The 24,272-nt window shown below is 40.0% G+C and overlaps 1 protein-coding gene across 1 annotated transcript in view; it reads left to right on the plus strand.

Moving 5' to 3' along the window:
* Positions 1–24,272, plus strand: part of CPA6 (carboxypeptidase A6) — an 85,417-nt gene that overhangs the window by 28,853 nt on the left and 32,292 nt on the right. The window contains exons 2-3 of the mRNA XM_055704597.1: positions 9,978–10,053; positions 23,260–23,384. Coding sequence (XP_055560572.1) covers positions 9,978–10,053; positions 23,260–23,384 — 201 coding nt within the window. The remainder of the gene's footprint in view (positions 1–9,977; positions 10,054–23,259; positions 23,385–24,272) is intronic.

Raw genomic sequence — 24,272 nt, forward strand, 5'->3', positions numbered from 1 at the left:
GTCACCTTGATCATGTCCCTGTGGGGAAAATAAGAGGGCTCCCTGTGGACTCTCCGTCAACTGCTGTAGTATGATTTAGCAGTTGACATAATGTATAATTTTTCCTGGACTTAGTGCTTGCAGATTTTCAATTTCTTCTTCAAAACAGCTTACTAAGTTAATGAACAGTTCAGTGCCCACATCTCTATTACCCTTATCTGAAATCTGATTGTCCTGTCATGAAAAAAAGCCTGCTGCTTTTTTCTTGCTTAACCTAGCAAGAAGAGGTAACTCCTTTGAAATCAATGACATTACACCAGCCTGCTGCAGTAACACCAGCAAAAAGAGAAGTACACCCAAGATTTTCCTTACTACACTCAGTAAATTTGGTGTATTCTCCAGCTTTGAAATCTGTGAATCCAGTTCTCCTGCAAAACTGGGGAGAGGCATGTCCTGTTTGTCCATTATTTGTACAGTGACATTAAAGGTGTCCTTTCCATGAATTGAAATACAAAATCACACTGTGGAAGCAAACTAGGTAATGAGTCATGATGGAATAGTGTGGAGAAACTTAGCATGCTACAGACATCTTGATGTAACAGTATTTCATGCCAAAACATTTTTTTTAGTCCATAAATATTTTCATCTTTCTTGCTGTAACTTGCATAAATGAATAAATACATAGAAAACACTAATGATAAGTCCTAAATTAAAACTAAGCTCACCATCTTGACATTTACTTTTTAAAATATGTATGAGACAATTCCTCTGATCTCTTTTTTTATACACTTACAAACTCGCATACTTACCAGTTATTTGTGTTTCTGTGCCAAGTTCAGTAATGAGTACAGACTTCCTCCTGCTAACGTTGAAAGCCTTTATACATTCATGAGAGCTTGAGGATCAAGGTCTCAGACTGAGCTCAAGAGATTGCCCATCAGGAATAAACAAATACTTCCAGACTGTCCCATTCAGCAACAGGAATTGCTTCATGCTTTTCTCTCTCATTCTCTATGCCTTGAGTTATCATTATCCACAAAAATAAAACTACTTTTTCTTTATCTCCAGTTTATTTTCTCAAGTTATTTATTCAAGGAAGGTTCTAAACATGTATTAGAAAAACTTGATGGACTTAATAACTTGAAAGAACTAGGATGAAATTCAGTAGGTCAGATTTAAAGATCATACATACAGGAATTTCTCCTATAACTGCAATTCCTTGGATTGGCAAAGAGAAAAAAAAAAAACCAGTGTAAAAAAAGCCATAGAATGACTGTGAGCTTCACTGTGTTAGGACCATAAAATTGAGTTTGTGGGAGTGGAGGCTTTTCAAAGGAGTTACAAAGTTTACACAGCACTTTCCGTCTATTTTCAAAAGCAGAAAACTGGGAACAGGTACAGAAAAGTGCCACAAGGCCATGTGATGACATGATCTCCAGATGCCCCATCAACCAAAATTATTCTGTTACTCTATGAAATTACTTCTCCAAAGATGGGAAAAATTTTGGGATGAATTCATGGCAAACAGTGAGAGGAACAGGGTACTAGGAAAGACCTGCTGGTCGTAAGATCTTCCTCTTTAATGTTTAAAGGAGAGTACGTAATAAATTTGGCAAGTTTTTTATGGACCTCCTATAGAAATTGTTTAAATTATATTTTAAAAAAAGAAAAATAAGTACTGATGTAAGTGAAGAGCATGACTCAAAAGTAAAAGTAATATTTTCTTCCTTTCTGTTTTACAAAGATTGAGGTATTGTCTGATCCTTCAGAAAAAGTCATCAAGGCTGAGAAATTAACATACCCCATTCAGTGGTTGTCACACAGTTGGAAATGTGCAGGTATTCGATTGAAAGGTTCCCTTCTTCAGCTGTGGCAGGTCGAGTAAAACCATAGTTCATAAGAAGGGAAATCCACATAGTTTGTGTTCTGTAAGTTGAGGATTTTCTATGAACTTCAAGCATTCTAAAGAAAGGTTTTAGACCTTAGATTTGTGTGTGATAAGCTATTTATTAATATAAAAAACCAGTTATTTTACTTCTGGGTGTATGAGAATTTTAATATAAACACTTTTTAAAATAGTATATGGTAAATCAATTTTACCATGATTTTTTAAATGGTAAAATACTAGGATTTAGTATGCAATGACAACTTATGCAATTCTATCAGAAAATTGCCAGTCTTTAAAATTTTCTGTAAAGACTGTAGAAGACTCCTCCATTGAAAATGTAGTACTTTTCCAGGTTTGGCCTGCTTGAACAACCAAAAAGGCTGGTTATTTCCAATCTTTCAACACATTTCACAGCTTCATAGCTGTCTCCAAAACAAGAAGGCATGGACATCTCTTGTTTGGACTCTTCGCTGTTTTTTAGTTTCGAAATACAAATTAATTGTCTGCAGAAAAGCATAAAAGGGAAGAAGTACAGCACCTAGTAATTTTTCACTGACCCTTGACAAGTAAGGATCCTCTGCACACCCTCTTTGCATACAGATAAGACTCTGGCAAATTATTTATGTTATCAGGAGACCTGTATATGGAAAAAACTCAAGATATGGAAAATTTTAGATTACTTGGAAGAAAGCTTTTATAGGATGTTAAAAAAAGGATGCAAAGGAATAGCATCAAATAATAAAGCATCGCTACAGAATTTTTTGGAGGACAGAAATTGTGGCTTAACATTGCTTACCTTTGTGCAGATAAGCCTTGATTTTTTCAGTCTCAAACAGATTTACTAGAAAAGCCAAAGCCATGTCCAAGTGGTGTAATGGTACTTTGACTTTAATAAAAGCAAAGTTGTCAAGGAATAGTGAGGTTTAAACTTCTGAGAAAGGATGTAGTTTTCAGGTGACGAAGCAGAAATGCTGATTTTTATTTCCCCATCATGAGTGAACCATGAGCAGTGGCATTTACTGTCTTGCTGAGGCATTATAAGACGTGCTGGGCAACAGATGCCTTTGTCCAGTTTCATGAAGTACAGTCTTTGATAACTCTACGTGTGTGTGTGCGTACATGTGTGCGTGCCCCCTGTAATAGAAAACAGGGCTTGAGGAAGCCTGGTCCGTTGTTTAGCATTGTATATGTTCTGTATTGTGTAAGTATCTGATTGTCTCTATTAAGATCAAAGGCAAGGAGAGGAAACTGAGCTGCGTGGCAAGTCAGACCTGTGGACTGTTGAAGGTATCTTTCTAGGCTTAGAGATGATCTCTTACAGTGCTTGTGACACCATTGAAGTCTATGGGGTGACACCATTGAAGTCTATGGGGTAAATGCACAATGCTTCAGGACTTAAAAAATGTTCCAGAGTTTCATTCTTTAGCTTCTGTAAAATGTGTATTTACTGCTTTACATCTGTGATCCCTGCATTCCTTCCATTACTGTAGCCATCTGGAAGCTTAAAAGTCATGAATTTATTTATTGTCTCAATACCCTCACAAGTTTTAAAGGTGCTATCATCCCCATTTATAGGGGTGGGCAGCTAAGCTATGTTTACACTGTCAGCTAAGCATAGCTCTAAGCCTAAGCTTGTCCGTCATGGTTTACAGGCAAGTGCGCACTCAGCTATGGTCAGGCTGAATGCCATGCTTTTTGCAAGTCCCCGTGCTTCAAGCACACCCACCAGGACAGAGCCCAGACTCTTGCTCAGGCCATTGGAACAAATGAGGCAGAGAGGGACCAAACTAAGTGGTCCACCAGCAAATATCTTCAACCAAATGCAGTGTGTGGTTTTTACAAGTGAATGACAGCCAGCAATGTGGATATATAGCATATGAAGCTTAGTGTAAGAAATCTTCTGTGAAGCCTGCAGATGACCTGTGATGGTTTTTCTCAAGGTCTTAAAGGAAGTTAGTGCACAAGGAGTCTAATGTAGACCTCTAACACAGAATCATTTGCCCCTTCAGCCTTCTGCTCTTGATATCTAAATCTTTAACAACCCTCTTTTGAGACTTGGTATTCTTTCTTTGATTTCACTGAGGTCAAGAGCAAATCTGCCGTGCAGAGTCCCGATATACTTAATTTGGAAATAGTTGCTGCAGTTGTTTGAAAACGTGTGTGGGGCTTAGAATGAACTGAAGCAATTCTGAAGTTCAGAAAAGCATATGAGCTTCGGTGTGGACTTTCAGCATGGAGGAGGGCTGGGGCTGCAGGCACATGCAGAGTGTGGACCAGACCCTGGCCTGAGGTTAAGCTAACTGATCTGGACATGGATAAACTATGGGATGTAACATGAGAAATTGTTGGATATGACAATGTGAGAAGCTGACAAAAATTTCAGATAGCACTGTGAAGGTCGGCTGGAGCTTGCAGGAGGTAAAGGAGGATTTTTGTGAGAAATGGTTGAATTTCACAGGTAATTGGAGTACTGGAGGCATTTTGTGTGCAACAATACCTAGGTAACCCCAGTCAGTAATACCGTATGAGGCTGCAATTACCTAGACATACCAAATTTGGATACAGATGTAGCAAAACTGGGAACATTGGGAAAAAGTAATTAGGGCAGAGTTGTTTATTTGAGAGGAGACGGACAGAAAAAGCAAGGTGCAGGCATGGTGAAAGGGAGGGTCAAGAACAGGAAGAGGGATAAAAATATGTGCAACTGATATGATCAGGTCTGTCCAGGATCGCTGGCTGGGCAGGGCTGTGCTTGATTGCCACAACCTGATCAGGACAGTAAATCAAGCTTGTCTGGCCACACTCACAAGCCCAACATACCTCTGCAGTCAGGATGAAGAGGGAGGATGGGGTGAAGCTTTCCTGGTTTGGGCAGGGGAGTACCAGACATAAGCATTCTGGTACTGTCTGGGCCCATGCCAGGCCTGACAGCATCACCACATACTCGTAACTTCTTACAAAGCACAGAGCAACTCACTGGAGAAATACATGAGCCATGGCAACAAAGAAGCAGATGGGGTTATAGCAGAAGCTCCTTTCAATAATCTGTTACTGGCACGATGATGGTCCTTTCTTTAAAAGTAGCTGTGCTTGATATAATACATCATTGGAAGGATTACATCCAAGCTAAACAATCATCGGTTGTTTCATGCAAACGTTATTATAATGTTTCGTAGGAAGTGAATTCAAATGGGTATACATGGTGTTTCATTGAAGCAGACTACTGCAGTCTCCCCCTTGGCTCAAATGGGCATCTCCCAAGTTTTTGCATACCTTAATCCTGCAGTTAGCACCCTAACTCCTTGTTGACCACTTTCTTACGCTGGCCTGTTTGTTTCTCTTAAGTGTGTATTTTTCTTGTTACTTCTTAATTTTATTTTCTGCCCTGAGTAACAGCCTTCTTTCTCTCTTCTATTTGCATACGACTGATTGACACTTGGTGAAAAAAGATGGTTTTCATTATAATACACACACTTGTTTTTGGTCTGAGACAGAGACACACACTGAAGCAACTGGTTCCCACTTTCTGTGTTTGAGCTAGATGGGCGTATATGCAACATTCATGAGGCATTGGAGGCCAACTTTGCTTGGAAAAGCATTGTTTCCTAGTTGGAACGAAAACTAGAATTTCTGCAGACATTCACCTTTCCAGACCATCTGTCTCTGGAACAAAGCTGTTTAAAGGAGGAGTGCTGGTAATATAGCACTGGTTTAGTCCTTAAAATTTCCTGCCTTGGAATTAGCAGGCAACTTGCATATAAATTCAGTTTTCAGAGAAGTCATCTGTGCTACACTGGTAAGTATCATGTAATAACATATTTTGTCTCCTCAGCACTTCCGCCTACATTACCCAAGCAAATCTTTTTCATTCAAAATTATAGATTAGCTAGCTCTTCCTTAAACCAGGAATAACATCAGTTTTCCTGCCTTAATAACTAAAAGGCAGAGAATATACATAACGCTATGTAGAAAATACAAATGGTGCTCTCTTCTGATCAGCATCTGCTTTAATACAGAAAACCATAAAGGGCTCAGGAAGTTTTGTAAAGTTCCCTTTCCAGATGTCCCTGTCAGGTCTCAGGAAGGAGCCCAACCTTATTTAAGTAGTTTTTGTAACAGTATTGAGTTCCTGGTTGAAACTCTTCATCCCAGTAACGAAGAGAGATTTAAAAATTAACGTTTGAATATTGCTTAACATTTTGACTAGCAGAAGAGTTTAGCAATGAAAAGGGAATGAAGCAACTGTTCTATCATCACAAATGATATCTGATGGCATACTGGGAGTTGATGAGAGGCTTTCGTGCTGTAGCTTTTTTCAGATGTGTCTTTCAGTGTGTAACTGGTTCCCTAGCCTTAATGAACCACTTAAGTGCAGAAGCTATGGCAGCTTGTTCCCACGAACTATAATCCCTCCTCTACCATTAGGAATGGATGCTTTAAAGTGGGGATTTATTTTCTGACTTTTTCTATAGGTATTTTATTTATAACATACCATTCCTCAAACTGTGTTTAAAATACTTGTAAAGCCTTTGTAAACATACTTTTATTGAATCCATGGGAGAGGAGAGGGCTGATTAAGGTTCACATTAGTCACGAAAATAAAACAATAAGAAGGATTTTCCTGAAGGAAATGAGGAATTTACATAAATACAATTCATGCCATGTAACTTCAGCATGAAAGTTTCATGAGAGAGAACTACTAATTCCATCAATAAAGAAGTTGTATATGTGCTGCAGGATGGTTTCATTGAATCCATCTGGTCTGTTCATAGACGAGTAAAACTATGAAGTAAATGGAAAAAAGTAAATTAAAAGAGCCAAAGAAATAAACTAATAGGTTTTGGTCCCCAGTGGCAGCAGGGAATATCACCCTTCCCAGGCCCATGTAGCATAGTCTGTGTTTCAGAAACGGCTGTGTCATTTTTCATGCTGTTCTTTAAAGTAGAAGGGTGTAATAAAAGAAAAAAAAAGACATTGCATGTCAATGCTAGCCAACAGCTGGTCACCCATTTTGCTCAGACACAGGGCTGTCCCTGGGGACACCAGTGGTCTGGGTTCTACTCTTTGTACACCACTCTCATCTGGTCAGTTCATTTAATAAAGCTTGTTGATTGCTCTTTGCAAAAGCTTTCAACTGTGTTTACACATAATTCAAATGATCTCACTACATCCTAGCTTTAAATTCCATTAGACTAGTTGCTAGGGGTAACTGGAAAGTTTGTCCTGATGCATGCAAAATTCTATATTATTTTTACAAAATACATCCCATCTTGCTGTTTGTTTAGAAATTTAAAAAAAATAACTTAAAAAAAAAAGTTCAGAGATATTGTGGTTAGAAAAATAACCTTGCCTGCATAAATCAGCAGAGTGCTGACATACGTCTGCAGGCAACACAACTTTCCCTAGATGTATACATGATCACTTGCTTCTTTCTCCTCAACAGCTAGATGTGAGGGATGGCAGGGGACCTCACCAGCTGGTTCTGTTTAGGGTACAGCTGCCACTTACCCAACCACATTAGTCTGTAATCTGGTAGATTTTGGTGTTGGGTCTTAAATACTGGGTTGGCTGTTGGCTTTCTACCCTAAATGTTTAATTTCTTTAGTGTGAAATGTAACTAGGAAAGCTGTAGAGCAAAAAAGTGACCTCAGGATTATGTTCTTTGACTGGTAGGTACTAGGAGTAAAGCTGGATTTGGTGTCTTTTCTTTTTTGAAGAACGTATAGTGATTATCCACTGACTGGCTAGCCTACAGAAGTGAGTGTTAGCAGGCACTTCTTAGGAATTCAGTGTATTCCTGTATCTTGCACACACAAAAAATGAAACTGCCTTGTCATAATGGCTTAACTGTCTTTTCATAAAATATTAACAGTACCAGGTATGCTAAACTGCTTGCTATGAACTCTCTAGAAGCAGACCCAGGCACAGCTTGAGGCATTTCCCAGCAATGTGTCAAGTGATCAATCTGTCACAGCACCAATATTTTCCTCTTTAAGGCAGGTCTTTCATCACATCGGAAATGACAGAGTTGCTGAGCTAATCCAAGACAGTTTAGAGTGATGTGTATTAATTCAAGACCATACCTAAGTGATATCCATTCTTTCAAAATTCCGTTACAGCTGCGTAACACATGCCTAGCTACTTATTTCATTAAAATCTGGTTTTTATATTTTGATTGTCCTAATCCTTCCAGAAATGTCCAATGAATCTTCTTTAGTTACTTCACCTTCACATGTCCTAGGCAACCGTTACTTTTTTTACCCATTTCCTTCTTAACAGCAATTTAATACTCTGAAATAAATGAGTAATGGGAAAGAATATTACTGGTTTATGTACGATAGATTAAAATCATCTATTTTCCTTGAAAAGCTGCAGCAGTTGTAGTACTCTAAGAGGCTTATTCCTTTTGGTGTAAGTTCATACGCAGGAGGATAAACTTGGCTTGGAAACATAGTAATTTCCCTAAAATTTTAGAGCTGCTAAATTACGAGTACTTTCAGAAACCTTCCTTCTTAGGCATAGACCATTTGTCAAGAAAAGTAAACAGCAACCAAGCAGAATGGACTGAGGTCCACATCTCTGGGTACCTCAGTGTTATTGCAGCCATAACCTGGACTGTAACTGGACCAAAAACTTTAGGCTGTGCAGCTGTTGGAAGGAGTTTTAAGGAAGGACCCGTCTACAGGGAAAGGTCAGCAGGGGTGAGAACCAAAACTGTAGAGCTCGGACGGAAAGAAGGATCAGAGGCTAACCAAGGGGAGCAGATGTTGAGACTAAAGAATAGGGGAAGGGAAAATGGCTGCCAGAAAGAGACGGAGTAAGCCACTTCAGAATTCCTTATTTATTAGTAGTACTGAACCCAACAACCTGTGCATTCTTCTGAACCGCTTACTGACAATATTTAACGCTTGCCTATATATGTATTAAGGAGTCTTGCAACAAAGGTGAGTCCTACCAGAGCTGTAGCTGCAGTTCACCAAGGGCAAGACCTGGTGCCTGCTTGCTGAGAAGAACAGCAGCCTGGGAGCCTTCCTAAAACAGTGAGGCCAGCAAATGCACACTTACCAGTGTTGCTTCTAGTTGACCAAATGTATTCTGAGCAGACTCGGAAGCTTCAGGAAAATAGGAGAGCTCACAATATGTTTAAGGGACAAATTTCTCTCAATGTCAGGGGAAATTCTTCTGCATAAAATTCCCAGATAATAAGGAAACTGGAGATAAAGAATTTTTTTTTAAAGGGAGTTCTGGCTTCTGGATGGAACTGTAGAAATAAAGACATGCTTGACCTCCAGGGTCTCTTGGGAGAGGTACTGGTTATCAACAGTACAAATTCAAAATGGCATTGGCCACGCACATTTATTTCAGCCCTCTTGTGTATGGATTATGATGATGTGTCTTAGTTATGATTATTTTTATGGTCTCTAGCCTCCCATAGTTCATGACATGGATGGTCGTCATTGAATGGACAGCTTTTCAATTTCTTGTTTCCTGTTTGCAAAATTATATTCATTGAGATCCACTAAAGAGAGTGCATAAAATGAGCTGCTATTATCCAGAACCTTCTGAGCATTTATGAACAGTTATTTACTTCACAAAATGTGTGCAAGCTTTAATGGATAAAACAAAAGGCATGCCCCTGTTAATGAAGGTCACCGCTCTTCTAAAGTCAAGTTCCCTCTGTAGTGCATGAGAATGCGGGACTGTTCAGCCAATTAAATGTTTAAATATACAAAAGCAATGTATCTTATCTTACATAATCTTGTCCTCAGAAACAGATTCTTTATTTCGGGAAAAAGTATAATTGTTTTGATCTGAGGTAGATATTCAGTATGGAAGATGTCAGCCTGAATGATTTAAATTAGAAGGAATGAACAAAAGCATTTACATAGAAATGGAGGGTCAAGCTGACACCCTGATCTGTGAAGAGCAAGTCATTTCTATGGAAGTACATAATACAGGAAGCAAGTTTAGAAGCAGAGCTCCACTTCACCCGACATTTTGCAGATGCTGAAAAAGAAAAAAGTACAGTAGCTATATGAACTTATTTACTGTTGCATTGTGCTGCTGCAAAGAGCCATAAAATGTCAATTCAATGTTCTGTTATTGGCAGTGATAAAGTCATACGAGTTGTTCCTGAGAGCAAGAGGGAAACACAGATCCTGAGGGCTGCATTTAACAGGCTTAAGGTGAGTTTGGTTATTTTCATCTTCTTATTCTGATCTTTATTGAAGACTGTAGTGGCTTAACTGACATGGCTTTCATTTAGTACTTCAAGCTATTCTATACTCTGGAAAGTAGCCTTTGTTCATTAAGTTCCTAATTTCTCAATAAAACAGCATAGGAGTTAGATTCATAATGCCTGACAATTTTAACAAGAAACAATGCCTTAAAATAATATAGGTGCCACATTTGCAAATTAGCTTTTTTTGCTCTTCTTCCTAGCATATATAGTTGCATGTTTCATTAGATGGCTGATGGTTTTATTTAAAACACTGAGTTAATTCAAGATGTGAACACACACAGGAATAGGAAAAAGGAAGTGGCTTTAGTCTGAGAATCTCTCTGGCAGAATAATTTTCAAGAGGCAGTTGAAAGAGTATCTGTGAGACTCAATAGCACGCCAAAAACTTTCTTCCTTGGCCTTTTCCTGCAGCTGTACATGAAAAGCAGTGGTGCTGCTGTAGCAGTGCAGTACGAGCACTGCAGCATGCTGCTTTGCGGGCACAGCTAACAAAGGCATGGGCAGGCTTTCCACAGCAGCGTGGCCCATTATCTCAGAGGAGGATGGGGAGTATCTGTAAGACAGGTCTCCAGCCCCTGCAACGGCATGGAAAGGACTGTACTGTGACATGCAGTGCCCTCAGGCACTGGGAGAGGGACAAGCCTCATTAATGGTCTCCAAGACACAGAGCAGAACCAGTGAAGTAGCAACTTGATCACTATGTTGTTTGTTCCGGGAGTTGAACACAAGTCCCAGGCTCTGTCTCTTCCCCTGTGAGCCCTGCTTGAGCCCGGCAGGCAATAGTTGACTTCTGCCTGTACCTAGGAAAGTAAAGGAGTTTGATGGGAAGCCTTTCAGGCACCATAGACACCAGCTAAAGTCATTTGGCACAGCAAACTCAAGGCTTTGTTTGTGTCTGGATGAAAAAAGCTCTGTGGACTTAGACAAAAGAACATGTTGGTAACCTTGGCAGTCTGTGACATACAGTTTGGGGTCACAGCAGAAGAGCAGTGGTATCAAAGTGTTGGGAGTGTGTGCAAAACCTCTAGGCTGCTCACTGCCTTCAACTCCAGCAAACTGTGAGGCAGTCTCTGATGTATCTGTGTCTCCGCTGTTGAAACCTCATGTAAATGATTGTGTTCTCACTGAGGCAAAGAATGAAGATACATATAATTTTCTAGTCCAGTAGTTAACATCTAGAATAGAAGTACATCAAATATCACTCTGCATACCAAAAAGATCTTAGAAGAGCTCTTACACCCTCCTGAAAAGCATTCCATCTTTCAGTTATGACGAAGCTTTCTTGCTACTGTTTCTTGAGAAAATGGACAGAGCTACCTTAGGTACCTCAGCCCAGGAGAAGGCTTATTGCTGCGAGTACTCCAGCAGTCAAGACAGCTGCCTTACTAGCTTTGAGTAGGAAGGCTGAGGCTCTCTTCATCACTTCTGCATTTCTTAACAATATGTTCAGTTAGTTCCCCACTCAAGATGCTATCTTTTGTAAGTTCTATTCTTAAGACACCCAACCAGTGCACATGCTGCATAAGGAATTTCAGTGTTCAACAGAGGCAGTGTCGCAATGCTATGTATTATAGCATTTTGTACTGGTAATGTCCAACTCTCCTAAAGAATATTGTCTTTTATTTGTTTCTGCAGTGCTTGCTAAGGGCCTGACCCTCAGCTGTGAATGTTACTGTAATACCCCAAAAAGGGATAATTGTTTTACTCCCAATTACGAAAAAAAAATCTAAGCATGAACCCAAGAAATGCATATGGAAGCTGGTTTTTGCATTAATTTCTTCCCCCTGGATGCTGGAACGTAAAGAGGGAGCACATTGCGTTTTTTCCTTTCTCCTCATATTGCAGACCCTGCAACGCAAAAGGGTTACTCACCTTCCTGCAACTGTTTCTCATTACAGAGCTCCCTTAGGCTCCCAGAAAGAGATTCCTTCACCCAGTTCCATCAAAGTAAGAACAGTAGAAACTTGAATAAATAATTGCATGCTATAACTCTGAGAGCAGCATAATGAAATTTTGGCAAACTGCATCAAAATCTGACTAGTTAATTAGAAAGTGATTGATTCTGATGAAGTAGTATGCTGAGGAGGTTGAAGGGAAGATTCAAATAAGAGAGAGTATTGACACAGTTTCATGAAAACAGGCTGGGTTTGCCTGCATTTCAGGTCTGGGGCTCTTCCATCTGCAGCTGCTTCACCGCCCATCTACATGGGGTCAGACAGAAAGAGACACCTGGGGGGCTAACAAGTAATGGATATGTTTAACATTAACTTATCATTATCTCCCCCCACCCCCCCAAAAAATATCTCAAGTTATTCACTCATGAAGGAGCAAATTGACAGTGACACTTCTTAGAATTGCCAAGTACTTACAATACCAGTAAAAGTCAGTAGTGGCTGCAAGTCATCGGCCCCTCTGAAGAACTATGTATTTAGAATTGTGCCATGTTTCAAGTGTCCTTGTTAGTCTCCCCTGTCCTTCCCCTGCCCCTCAGGCTTCCAGAGTTGGAAACTCAACCAGCAATGGACTTATGTTCAATTTTCTAAGCATGAGCTTTAAGCACAATGATGATAATGTGCTCAGCAGAAAATAGAAGACTGCAACAAAAAAGAACCAAACCACCAAAGTGCAAAATAAGCTACAAACAAAGCCCAGATACAGTTCTGTTGCTGTCTTAACACAGTATGCCTGACAAACAATAGAAGTATGAACAGGGAGGTCAACAGAGATACACAAATTGCTATAATAACAAGTACTGCACTTTGGATTTTTATGTTTTATAGTCAGAAAACCAGAACTGGTTTAAGACCCATCTTTGAATCCATTTTGGTTTGAGCAGTAAATTAATACCAACCTGTCATATTACTCACATGTTCTGTTCCTCAAGGGAAAAATAAAACTGGAACCAGGATCCTTTCAAGACACAACAGTTTTGTACCTAAATAGCCATCAAATAGCAATAATTTCACTTTTTTTTTTCCAGAGAAACTATTTTGGGATTAACTGCAAGTAGTTGGTCTATTGAAGAACATTAATGTTTTATTTAAAGCCGTTTGAAAACTTCAGCCTGAGTTATGATATGGCCCGATAGTATTCTCCACAATTGTCAGTATTAGAACAAGAAAAGCCATTGAAAATAACAGTTGCATTACTTTCACTCTTGAAGTGAGAAGGATATCTGCACTTGGGTTTAAATTCAGATATATGTTTCTCTGACCTGGCAAGTTGGTCTATTAGAGATGAGGTATATTTCAAAGGTGCCAAAAGTTATGCTCTCTCTGTCAGTAGTCCCCATTAGTCAATCCAAAGAAATTACAGTGCAAAAGTCAAGTTTGGGGAGTGCACTTTTCCCCCAGGGTGATCCATGCACAACTTAAATGTTTTGAATAAATTCCCACAACAGTGCAAACACATGAGTAGGTTCTGCACGAATGGATCATATTCTTGTTGCAGGGTTTCCTTGCATACAGCAGGCCATCTATGTTGGTAAGGGAAAGAGCAGACAGTCCCTCCTGTCCCTGGCTTCTTCCTCACTGTGTCTGGTGGAGGGAGTTTTACTATAGATGCGTGGCGTTCTGTGTTTATTCCAGCCATTTCCGTCTGCCTTTAGAATCTATACTTGTAAGGCAGAGTCACTTAGCCTTTGCCTTAAGCCTATCTTTGATAATCCAAAGAATTAAAAGGAAAACTCATTTCTGTCCAGTTAAAATGGGTGTATCCTTCTGAAGGGCCATATCACAAAGAAGTTTGAGAAAAGTATCTTGATGGTCCTGTTACAAAGCAGTGTATTTCAGTGTCAGGCAGAGAGAAAAGCAAATGCAAAGGTACAACCTTCTTGTCACCCACTGATTTGTACAAAGGGAAGACGATCAGGAAGAAAATAAACAGGCACTGGAAAGAGTGGCAATGTATCTTTTCACTCATTTTATCTGCCTGTTTCCTAATTATCCTTACCACGGATTTTTGCTGAGTAGATTCTGTCATTTGCACTCTGCTCTAGCTGCTTTCTTTCAGAAACGCCAGGGTAGTGCAGAAAGAAGTGGGGAGAGCTTTGCCTTCTGCCACGCTGAAGCCAATGCCATAGAATTCAGCTGACTTCAAGGTCCATCCATTTTGGGAAGAGGATCAGAGGCAAAAGGAGTCCTTTCTTGAATGCGCATTTACAGAAACCTACACTGAAACATCTTGGAAGGATCATCTTGGGATTGGCTATATGTTTTGATGTATTTGAAGTATTTTAGAATATGCCCCCAGTAATTAACTTAGGCAGCAGTGGCAGCCTAGCCACAGCATAAGAAACAAAACTTGCAGAAGTAGGATGACTACTCAGGGGCTTTAATCCACATGGAAATCTTTTGATCTCAAACAGGACTGCTCTTTTACCAATACTTGAACTGTAAGATTAACTCATACACTTTTACAGAAGGTATAGCCCCTTCAGACTTTTTAAACTTAGCATGTGGAGCTCCTTAGGAGGGATATTTGCTCCCCCTTTTTTTAAGAAAAAAAAAAAAAGTCCATATATACTGCTTAGTGTAATAAAACCCTGAAACCTGCCTGAAGTGTATGGGCTCTGCTACAGTACAAATGCCATTGCTTAAAATGAGTGAATAATGGGTAATGAATGTTTCATTCCGCACATTTAACTTTTGGTTCATGAATTGCCCAAGGGCAAATCACATTAGTCATAATCACTTGCTGAGTAATTTCCACAAATTAGTTTTGGTCTGTTGCTCCATTGCCCACTGTACTTTGTTATTAATCATTATTATAAATTGATTCCTTCATTGGCTGGTTCTGTTAACTGCTAGGTGACAAAATATTGCTTTTTTCTCTGATGGGGTGAACATAGCATGTAGGCCTGCACTGCCAGTAAAAATAGCCAGCTCTACAGATTAAAATTTGTCTGCTGTGAGTTCTGGAAAGTTGCTTAAACTTGCATGTATTCAACCAATAAACTTATCCACAGTAACAAAGCAAAAAGGAAGCCTAAATGTACTGAGACTGATTGGCTACCATCCCAGCCTGCAGAGCAGCAGGAGATGGCTCTGGCCTGACCACCCTTGCCCCAACCAGGCAGAGCAGGGTCCTCTGGGCTCCCCCTGCCAGCCCCACTCTTTAGGACCACAATACCACCGTCTTCCCAGAGCGAGTTCTCAGAAAGCTCTTATGCATCGTGCTCTGCTGTGTATTCAACTGTTACTTAGGGCAATACATACCTGAAGTCATAAGAAATGAGGCAGGTGGGGAACAGTCATGCTCTTTTTCAAGACAGGAGATGCCAGTTTCTGGTTTTCACTAAGTGACAGGGGTAGTACAGCTGGGAGAGGTCTTTGGTATGTATACAGTAGTGTTTATCTCTTGTCTCCAGCTTGTTCCTCCATCAAGTTTCTTTCAGTTTCTGTGGGGAAGAAAAGTAAAAGCCTGGTGACTGTGCTTCCCACCAGCAGCATCACCCCACACCCTTGAACACCTTTTGCACAGTCCCTGTGCCAGAGACAACTGGAGCACATGTGATGGTGAGTGTGACAGGGGTAAATGATGGTGGAGCTCCTCCTCCAACTTTCATGTAAGATGACAAGTATGTTGCATAGCAGTCTTAAGGAACATTTTCATATTGTTGTGATAAACTAAAATGCAGCACATTCTTTAGCAGTTCAAGTGCAGTTCAGGGAGTTATTTATTTTCCTAACTATGGATCACTGTCACAGTTTTTGGATTGGCTGCTGCTCTAACACAATCACAGGTGCCAATGTTAAATTTTAGATGTTCTACTGCCGTCCTTTGCTCTTATAAATACTCTCTCTTTTTATAACTATGATAAAAATCTTTGTTCGTGACCCAGTGTTTCATACCAGTCATTTGCAAATTATTACAATAATCAACAAACAAAGGAGAAATATTTAGGATGATAGTACCACAGTGACCTGAGTATTACAGAACTGCCTGCCCTTGGTCCCTCAGGGCTTGTCTTGTCCAGCTTTTGTCTCTCTGCCCCATACACCTCTCCAATGACTGGCTATTGTCTACCGCTCATTTAGGAGACAGTTTGAGGAGCCTGTTGCTGATTTATGAGCCCTTCCATGGTTTTAATTCTGTTGGACCTGACTGACAGAAACAAATGTCATATTCCTAAGTGCTTTGCTAAGAAACCAGGATTTGCTCAGGTTCTCAGACCCAGCAGATTATGTTGACCTGCTCTGGAATTTTCCTTTATAAGCATTATTTTTGAAGTGCTACTTCATTTGAGTCTTGACTGATAACTTCTGCTCCATCAGTGGTCTACAATCACTTCTTGCCACATACGCCTGACTGGGATTGAGGCTGTTTGTATATGTAGCAAAGAAGCTACTGCTCTGTGAACATTCCTGGCATAATAGAGTTAGACCACTCATTCTTCAGTAGCTTTTACAAAAGAAATTCCTGGGCACAGCCAGGCACTTTTTTAACTTTGGGAGGAGTCAGCCTAGCAGGCCTTGAAGCCACAACTCCATTCCCTTTTGTTTGTTTTCTAGCCCCTACAGCAGCTGCTTATTCATTGTAATCCCTGAACTGATCCTGTCATTGCAGTTCAGGGAATCAGAAAAATATCTCATAGGGGAAAAGAATCACCTGGCTATAAATCTGATAGTTTACAGCTCCATAGGCAAATGCTGAAAAAGGCTTCAGGGAACAAAAGCCCATAAGAAAATGCAGTAAGAAAGCCTGTGAGCCCAAATGGAGCTGTTCTTACTTTGCAGAAGGAAAGAATTAGCTCACTAGCCAGACCTGTGTGCATTGTACTTTGCACGTACAGTAAATATATCTATATAGCCAGATGCTTTAGTCATCAGTCCAGATTTTACTCTAATTCAGAGTTAGAGTTCCAGTCAGATGTGCATAGAATATTTCAGATACGCAGGGAACATTGGGTGACAACAGAGATTGTTCATCAATATATCAGAATACATGTCTGTAAACCGCTTGCCAGGCTCAGAAGGAAAATACCATTCCAGGAAAACTTTACTAGGAAGATGCATGACAGAACAGGAGAGCCCAGGTAGTAAGTGTGTCCTCAAAAGATGCAGAAAGGCTAGACTTCTGAGATGGAAGGAATCTGCTTCCTCTTTTACTAGTGAGGAGGTCTGAGTCTGAGCTCAACAAAAGTCATCAACACAGCCCCAGTGGGAGCAGGATCAGACCCAGGGCTTACTGTTCCATTTCTTATGCAGTGCAGCAACAACTACAAAATGAACCAAGCCATAAATAGTTTAATACGAAACAAAATAGGGTTTTGGTTGGGATTTTTTTAATGAGCCTATTAAAGACTGTTTCATGTCTTTCAAATGTATGTAGCCCAGTGGCATCTGTACTTGTAAGAATGGATATTCAATTACCGTATAATTGTGTATGAGTTTTTCCTCAGTGACTCTCTTGAGTAATAGCCTATGAGTTCTTTTCTGCAGTGTATAGAGCCCTGTGTAAAATTACACCAGTGTAAGTAGAGTGGCAAGACCATTACGGTGTTCCACAAAGATCTGCAAAACTCAAAATTTCAAGCTGTGCATTGTTCGCATTCTGTTCCTGCCAGTGTTATGGCTGCTGCAATCCCATGAACAATCCCAATTTATTGGCACATTTATTCTTACCAGCCTCACTGAAAAGCAAATAAATACTGAAAAGTTAGAGCCAATTAAACGTCTAGTGTGCTCAATCAGAAACTTAAATTACTTTGCACCAGCAACTAGGGCTACCTTGTAAGACCTAGAAAGCACAGGTAATGCCACACTTAATTGCCACTGGACCATTTTGCTGCACATAAAGGGCAGCTGAAGGAGATTTGCAGTCAGGACTGTCAATTAAGTTCCTTAATTGGCAGGAGCAAGTGAGGATGAAATCAGTCCTGATCCTGAAAATATTTGCAAGGGTGAAGACATTAGAGAGGAGCAGTTCTACTCTTTCCAGGTGAACTATAGCACAGCTATAACTATCCACCAGTGTCAGAGTCAACTGGAGTCATTCTTCATTCTTTCTTTGCAGATGTACCAACAGAAGCCTAAAAGTCAGTTGCACATCATATATGTGTATGCAAGGGGTGTTTCTGTACATATATATATGTGACTATGTTTCTCATGTGTTATGTGATGAAGCCTCCAACGGTCAGACCTCTGACAACATCAGTGAGACTAGAGCAGTTTCTACTTCTTCTATTCTCTTGCATTCTGCTACCAAGTTCCTAACTGAAAATGGATCTAATGAGTTGCAGGACTGCTTACGGTGTTTATGTGTCTATGCATGAGCATATGAATGCAAACAGAAAACCCATACATCCTGAGAGAGTCAATGACACACTGATAGAGCCCATTAGCAAAGAGCATCACTGCTTGAATTACTGACCGCATATTCCCTTTTACAAAAGGCTCAGAAATGCCAAGCCATTTCAACTGATGGCATCATAACAATAATCATATTCTGAACTTTACAGTTGACAGCATTTCTCAAAGAAATCTGTTCATAATGATGTTAAGGACAAGGCCAACTTTGGCATATGTATTGCTGTATACAACTCAGTAAGTATAAAACCTGGAATTGCTAGGTAATAAGGCATAACAAAATTACTGTCTTCCTGGGGTATCACACAGATAAATCATGTAAACAATTTTGTCCAGATAATAAATACATGTTATGGCAGGTTTGTCCTAGTTATTTTCAATGACAAGCGTCAGTCATTGAATTTGATTTGATTGATACATGATCACAGACCTGATGAGAGTGCTAAGCATCTTCCTTTCATGCTAAATGGAAGATGAAATAAAACATCTGTTTCCAAAAGGGTAGTGAGGAACCACTGGAGGCTACTGCCCAAGAAAATGGCTTTAATTACAAAGTATGCACTGGACTAAGCCCTGTGGTCTAAAGAAGCTGAGGATTTCTTTCAGTGATTTGAATGAAAAAAAGGATTGTGGGATTTGTGCACCCATGAGTGTGTTCCCGGGAAAAAGCGAAGAGACTCCTTTTTTCTTGGGCTACGAATCCACAGGCACAGAACAAGCTGGAGGAAAACCTGGAACTAGTGAAGAAAAGAACTCCCTGCTGTGGTTTCTGTCTTGGCAGGGCAACAGAGCTTTATGTACATCATATGTGATACATAGGATTATACCAACAAAATGTTTGTATTCTCTGAAAATGATTTGCATCATTTTTAATTTTGGAAGAAATTCTGAATTCTCTTATTTCAGCACCAAAATCTTTTTAAAATATTTGTCCCTTTGCCTTGTGCTAACTTTTCATTCACCATATTGACCAAAAGCTAGAGACATGACCAATGAGTTCAGGGTTGCTGTAGCTTGGAAGGTGCCCGGGTAAAAGCTGATATATTTATACTCTTGACCTGTCTTTTAACACCTTGGTTTCAAGAGAAACTGTCTACAAGGAAACCCAAAGAGTGTTGGCTTTCCTCAGCACAAGTTGAATTCCATGGACTTTTGGGACAAATGAGGTTGAAAAAAGAATGTGCAGTTAAGAAAGAATATTTACTATGTAGTCATGGTGAATAATAATAATCTCTTATACCTTCTTCATTAAATAAAGCAATAATGTGTTTAAATCATCTGGGGAAAGGGAGCTGTCCGTATACTTTTACATACCATTTCTTCTCATAAAAAGCAAGTCAGGATGCTCATGCCTCCAGTGAGATTCTGGGAAAGAGCATTCACTCAGCATCTGCAGATCCACTGCTGTCCCTGAGAACAGGTACCCGAGTCACACCTGTGTGCAGCAGCAAGTGCTGAGTAATTGATCTCTAGGTCCCAAGTCTGAGCCTAATGAAAAATCCTGCCTGGACTCTTCTTACTGTCCAGAGGCTTAAAACATCCCAAGACCCTCTAAAGGCAACCTGCTGCCTGACAGATAGGAAAAGATCTGCAAAGGAGACAGTTCTGCAAAGGAGATGAGAATATTATTTTAAGTTTGCAGACATACTCTAAAGCATATCTCTTCTCCTCTAGCCTCAAGATACCAGGTGAATTGTGAGGTTCAGATATTTGGCTGTGTGTTCAGGGGGTTCTGTAGGATTTCTGCATCTCTTCATTTTGTAGCTAGAGAATCTTCTCCCCACCTAGTAAATCCCACCACCCACACGGCAAATAAATGTCTTTTGGCACTGACTGGTACACCGTGCATACTATGTAATAGCTAATGTGTACTGTGTGGAGACAACAATATCCCATTGCAGATAGTAAAGAGAATAGGAGAACAATAAATAGCACTACCACTCAATAGCCGGCAGAGCCCAGCATGGAAATCCCAAGGCATGCTTGCCAGAGGAATGAGGCTGAAGGAGGAGGAGTAATGACTCCGGTGGAGCCCTCAGTATTGATGGGAGCTGTAATGTTGAAGTCTCCTAAAGCTGACGGTGAGTAAAGGATAGTTGGACTGGCTCGGTCCAAACATGCCTGCTCTGAAATCCATCATCTGTCAGTTTTCATGCACTGTCTCTATGTCATGCCAAGGACAAGCTGAAAGCTGCAATATAAATAAGATGCCTGTTGGACAAATGTGTTTTTTGTTACATGCTTTATAAAGCAAAACCAAAGCAACTGAAGCAGTGTTCTGGGCAGCGCAGGTAACACCTCCCAGATGAGCACCGCATGCTTTGTTTACGTTGCAAAGGATGAGAATTGAGACGCAGATGAAACCAAACTACCCATATAGGGAACTGAGTTGAAGAGTGATTTGCATTCTAAAAATGGATTTTTTTGTGTCACTTCCAGGACAATACCAGGAGTGAGATACTGCATCTTTGCCAAAAGAGGATAGCGGTGTGTAGTATACGGCTGATTTCATTAGTTAAGATTGCTTCTGCTTTTGGTATTCCCTTGCAGCCAGTAATGTGAGGGACAATTTGAATACCTCAAAAATCAGAAAGCTTCATGATGTTGTAACCAATAGTGTGAATATTGGTTGGGTTATCCCCTCTGTGATGATGGACAAATTTGCTAAAATTAATCCTACGTAACTATGAAGAACAAAGATGAGTTTTAGGTGCATCTGAATCATGGTTTGGGTTGGGGTTTTTTTTGTAACTTGTATTTTCACTTTTGTGTGCTTAGATACTGCAGCTGGCCAGGAGACACTTGCTTCACGAAGTTGTTCTTAGCTTGTGTATAACAATTTGTTGTTATTTTTGTGGCTCAAGCAGCTGATGGATGCAGTCTTACTCCAAGAGCAACAAATTTACCCTCTGTGGTATTTTTAGGGATGAATGTTAAAAGTCAAATACATATTTCTGATTAACCATGTGTGAAATCAGCCATGTTGAATTTGGGAGAATTTCACTGGATGCCTATAATTAATCAAAACATGAGAGACAGATAAACTAACAAACATAAGGTGATAGCACAGTGTGAGAGGATTCTAATTTACAAGCAGCATTTAGCACCATTTAATTCAGGAGTTCAGTTTCTACTGACCATCTGTCATAGTTGCTGTCAGCTTCACAGGGCTCACAAACTTTGCCAGTCCTGGTGTTAGACTTCAAAAAACACTGTGCCCGCCCGCCACTATCACACAGACCCATAGACCATATTGTGGCAGTGTGAAACAAAGAGTGGGTTTGGCAGGAGTAAAAGAGGTTGCCCCTGTGTTTCGGTTTTTCTCCTTCCAAAGTAGCAGGCATTTAATTGGATTAATTGGACTAAAGTCACTACTGCTTGAAGAGGTAGCATCAGGTTCAGTGTCAGATGCCTTGTTGGTAATCAAAATATTCTTACGCAGGCCCATTTGAGAAATGGTGGGGACTAAACTCCATTGCAAGATTGTACTCCATACAACACCAGGTGAAATGCATTAGATATTTCCAGATTAGGTATGTACATTAGATATATACAAGTAGATAATTGTATGGCATACAAGTTGTCAGGAACTTTTAAAATACAGGTTATAAAAAACTTCTTAGAAATCTGGAAAGTAAGTAAGGCAAGGGACACACATGAGCTATATCCATGACTTTTGTCAATGCAGCCTAGCACAGCTGATTGCATGAAATTCAAAAGATATTTATCAAGTATTAATTCTTTTAAAATCCTCTTTTAAGAAATGTGGGGACTTGGTAGTCCCTATCAATTCCCCTTTTTGTATTCAGCTCACAAACTTACGTGTCTTTAAGGCCTGTGGATCTTGACATAGATATTTGTCACATTGACACAGAGGTTGTTGCTGAGACTCCTTTCCATAGTCTCTTGTGACTATGCAGCAGCTCTGGGAAGAGTTTTGTTAACTTGTGTTCTAATCACTGTCCTCACACTGCCTGAGGAGGAACTGTTCTTACCTGCGTTGAAGACTATGTCTGTTGTTGGTACGGCTGAGCAGTACACCACCATTTTGCTACAGGGTGCGAAACACTTGAATTTCAAATCCCTGTTTGCGAACGTTCGTGCTGACTTGAAAATTCATGTTCTGGATTAAAATTTCCAAGTGTTTTTCAGATGTGGCAACAAAAGAAAGTAAAAATGGACAAGAAGTATGCCTTAGGTATAGCACATTAATAGCTGTGATATCATGTAGTAGCTGTAGTTTTTACAATGTTGTAATAATTTGATTATCTTCATCCTGTTATTTTGACATTTCATATAAAATTGTTGGGTAGATGACAGCTTTCTTCATAGTGGTGGTGACCTGTTACTAACCTTTGATCTGCTTATTATCAAGAGTAAAACTTGGGTACGCTTTGCAAATAACACTGGTATATGCTACACTTTCTACCTCTCTTCAGTGTTCTTTTCTTTTACTGCCCCAGTGAACAGAGAAAATACCTTGTGAAATAGAAAAGACTCATGGTCTCCATAGGAGCTAATACATAGGGAATGTATAGTAGTCTGAGGAGGCTCATGAAGTTGGAGATAGCTTTTGTTTCAAGCTGTTGGAGGAGGCATATTCCTGAGACTGTTCTCTCTTCCTATTGGCAAATCTCCCGAAAGAGTTGGGGTAAGCTGGATGCAGTCATTCCTCAAAATCTGTTACATTAGCATAGATGTTGAGCTGGACCAGCCTATACAGTTTTATTGTCTATACCATTCCTAGAGTGTCTGCCTACGTAGCTTCAAGCATGCCATCTCCTGGATTTCCCCACCTACACTGAATGCATATGAATTACAGGTTGGTTCCTGCACTACAGGTGGACTTGTGGCAGCCCAGCAGCCCCTTCCACATCGTTGAAGGTACAGTCACCGATGTGCGAGTACCACAGAACACATCCCGAAGTCTGTTGCCCTACCTCCAGCAAGCAGACATCGCATACACGTAAGCCCGTGCTTTGGTTTCTGTGCCTTGCTCCAGGGATCTGTTCTCCAAGGCAGGTTTCTGACTGCCACGCCAAGTGTGCTTGAAAACACACTCCACATCATAGCAATTAGACTGGCAGACAGGTAGACATTGCCAAGAAAACAACCATTTTAATGGGAGAACAGAAAATCTCCCACAGGCAGGCAGTTTTAATTAAATGTTCTCCTTTGGAGTCAAGCTGAAGTGTTTTCAATGTATATGAAATCACATCTGTTAAGAGAGGGATGGTAATTACTAATTCTACAGCCTGCTTTGGCTCTCTCTGTATTTAACAGGAGCAAGGTTTGTTTACAAGTGTGCTGCAAATGCAGAGGCAAGCCTTCTTCATTAATTATAAAGGAATGTACTAGTTCTCTTTTATAACATTCCATTCCTCATGACCCAACAAAAGTCATAAAGAACAAATACTAAGGATCACATATCATTTATAGTGTTTCTTAAAAGCATTCAAGACAGTTTTGGAGTATACTTACCATTTCATAATGATCAATATGATGTACTAGACAAGCGTTACGATCTTGTCATTAAAGCCTTTTCAGTGAGATGCCTAAGCATCTGAATAATCAACCGATGAGTTACTCAGATTCTCAAACATTTGCTGAATAAAACCTTACATGAGGCTATTTATACTTAATGAGAAGGGGATGGCACAATTCTTGCTGTACATTATATGGACTCTTACCAAAATTGCACTTTTATTATCACAATAGTCTTTTACTAATTTGTTGTTCTAAAAATGCAGAAAAAACATAAGGAAATTAATTATGCAGGCCTGATAGCTGAAGTTCAGAGTGACTTTCATGCTTCAGTTTTGTTTGTGTTTAAAAATGAGATGGGGATTTCGGT

Source organism: Falco cherrug, chromosome 3 (assembly GCF_023634085.1).
Source record: "Falco cherrug isolate bFalChe1 chromosome 3, bFalChe1.pri, whole genome shotgun sequence".
NCBI classification, from domain to species: Eukaryota; Metazoa; Chordata; class Aves; order Falconiformes; family Falconidae; genus Falco; species Falco cherrug.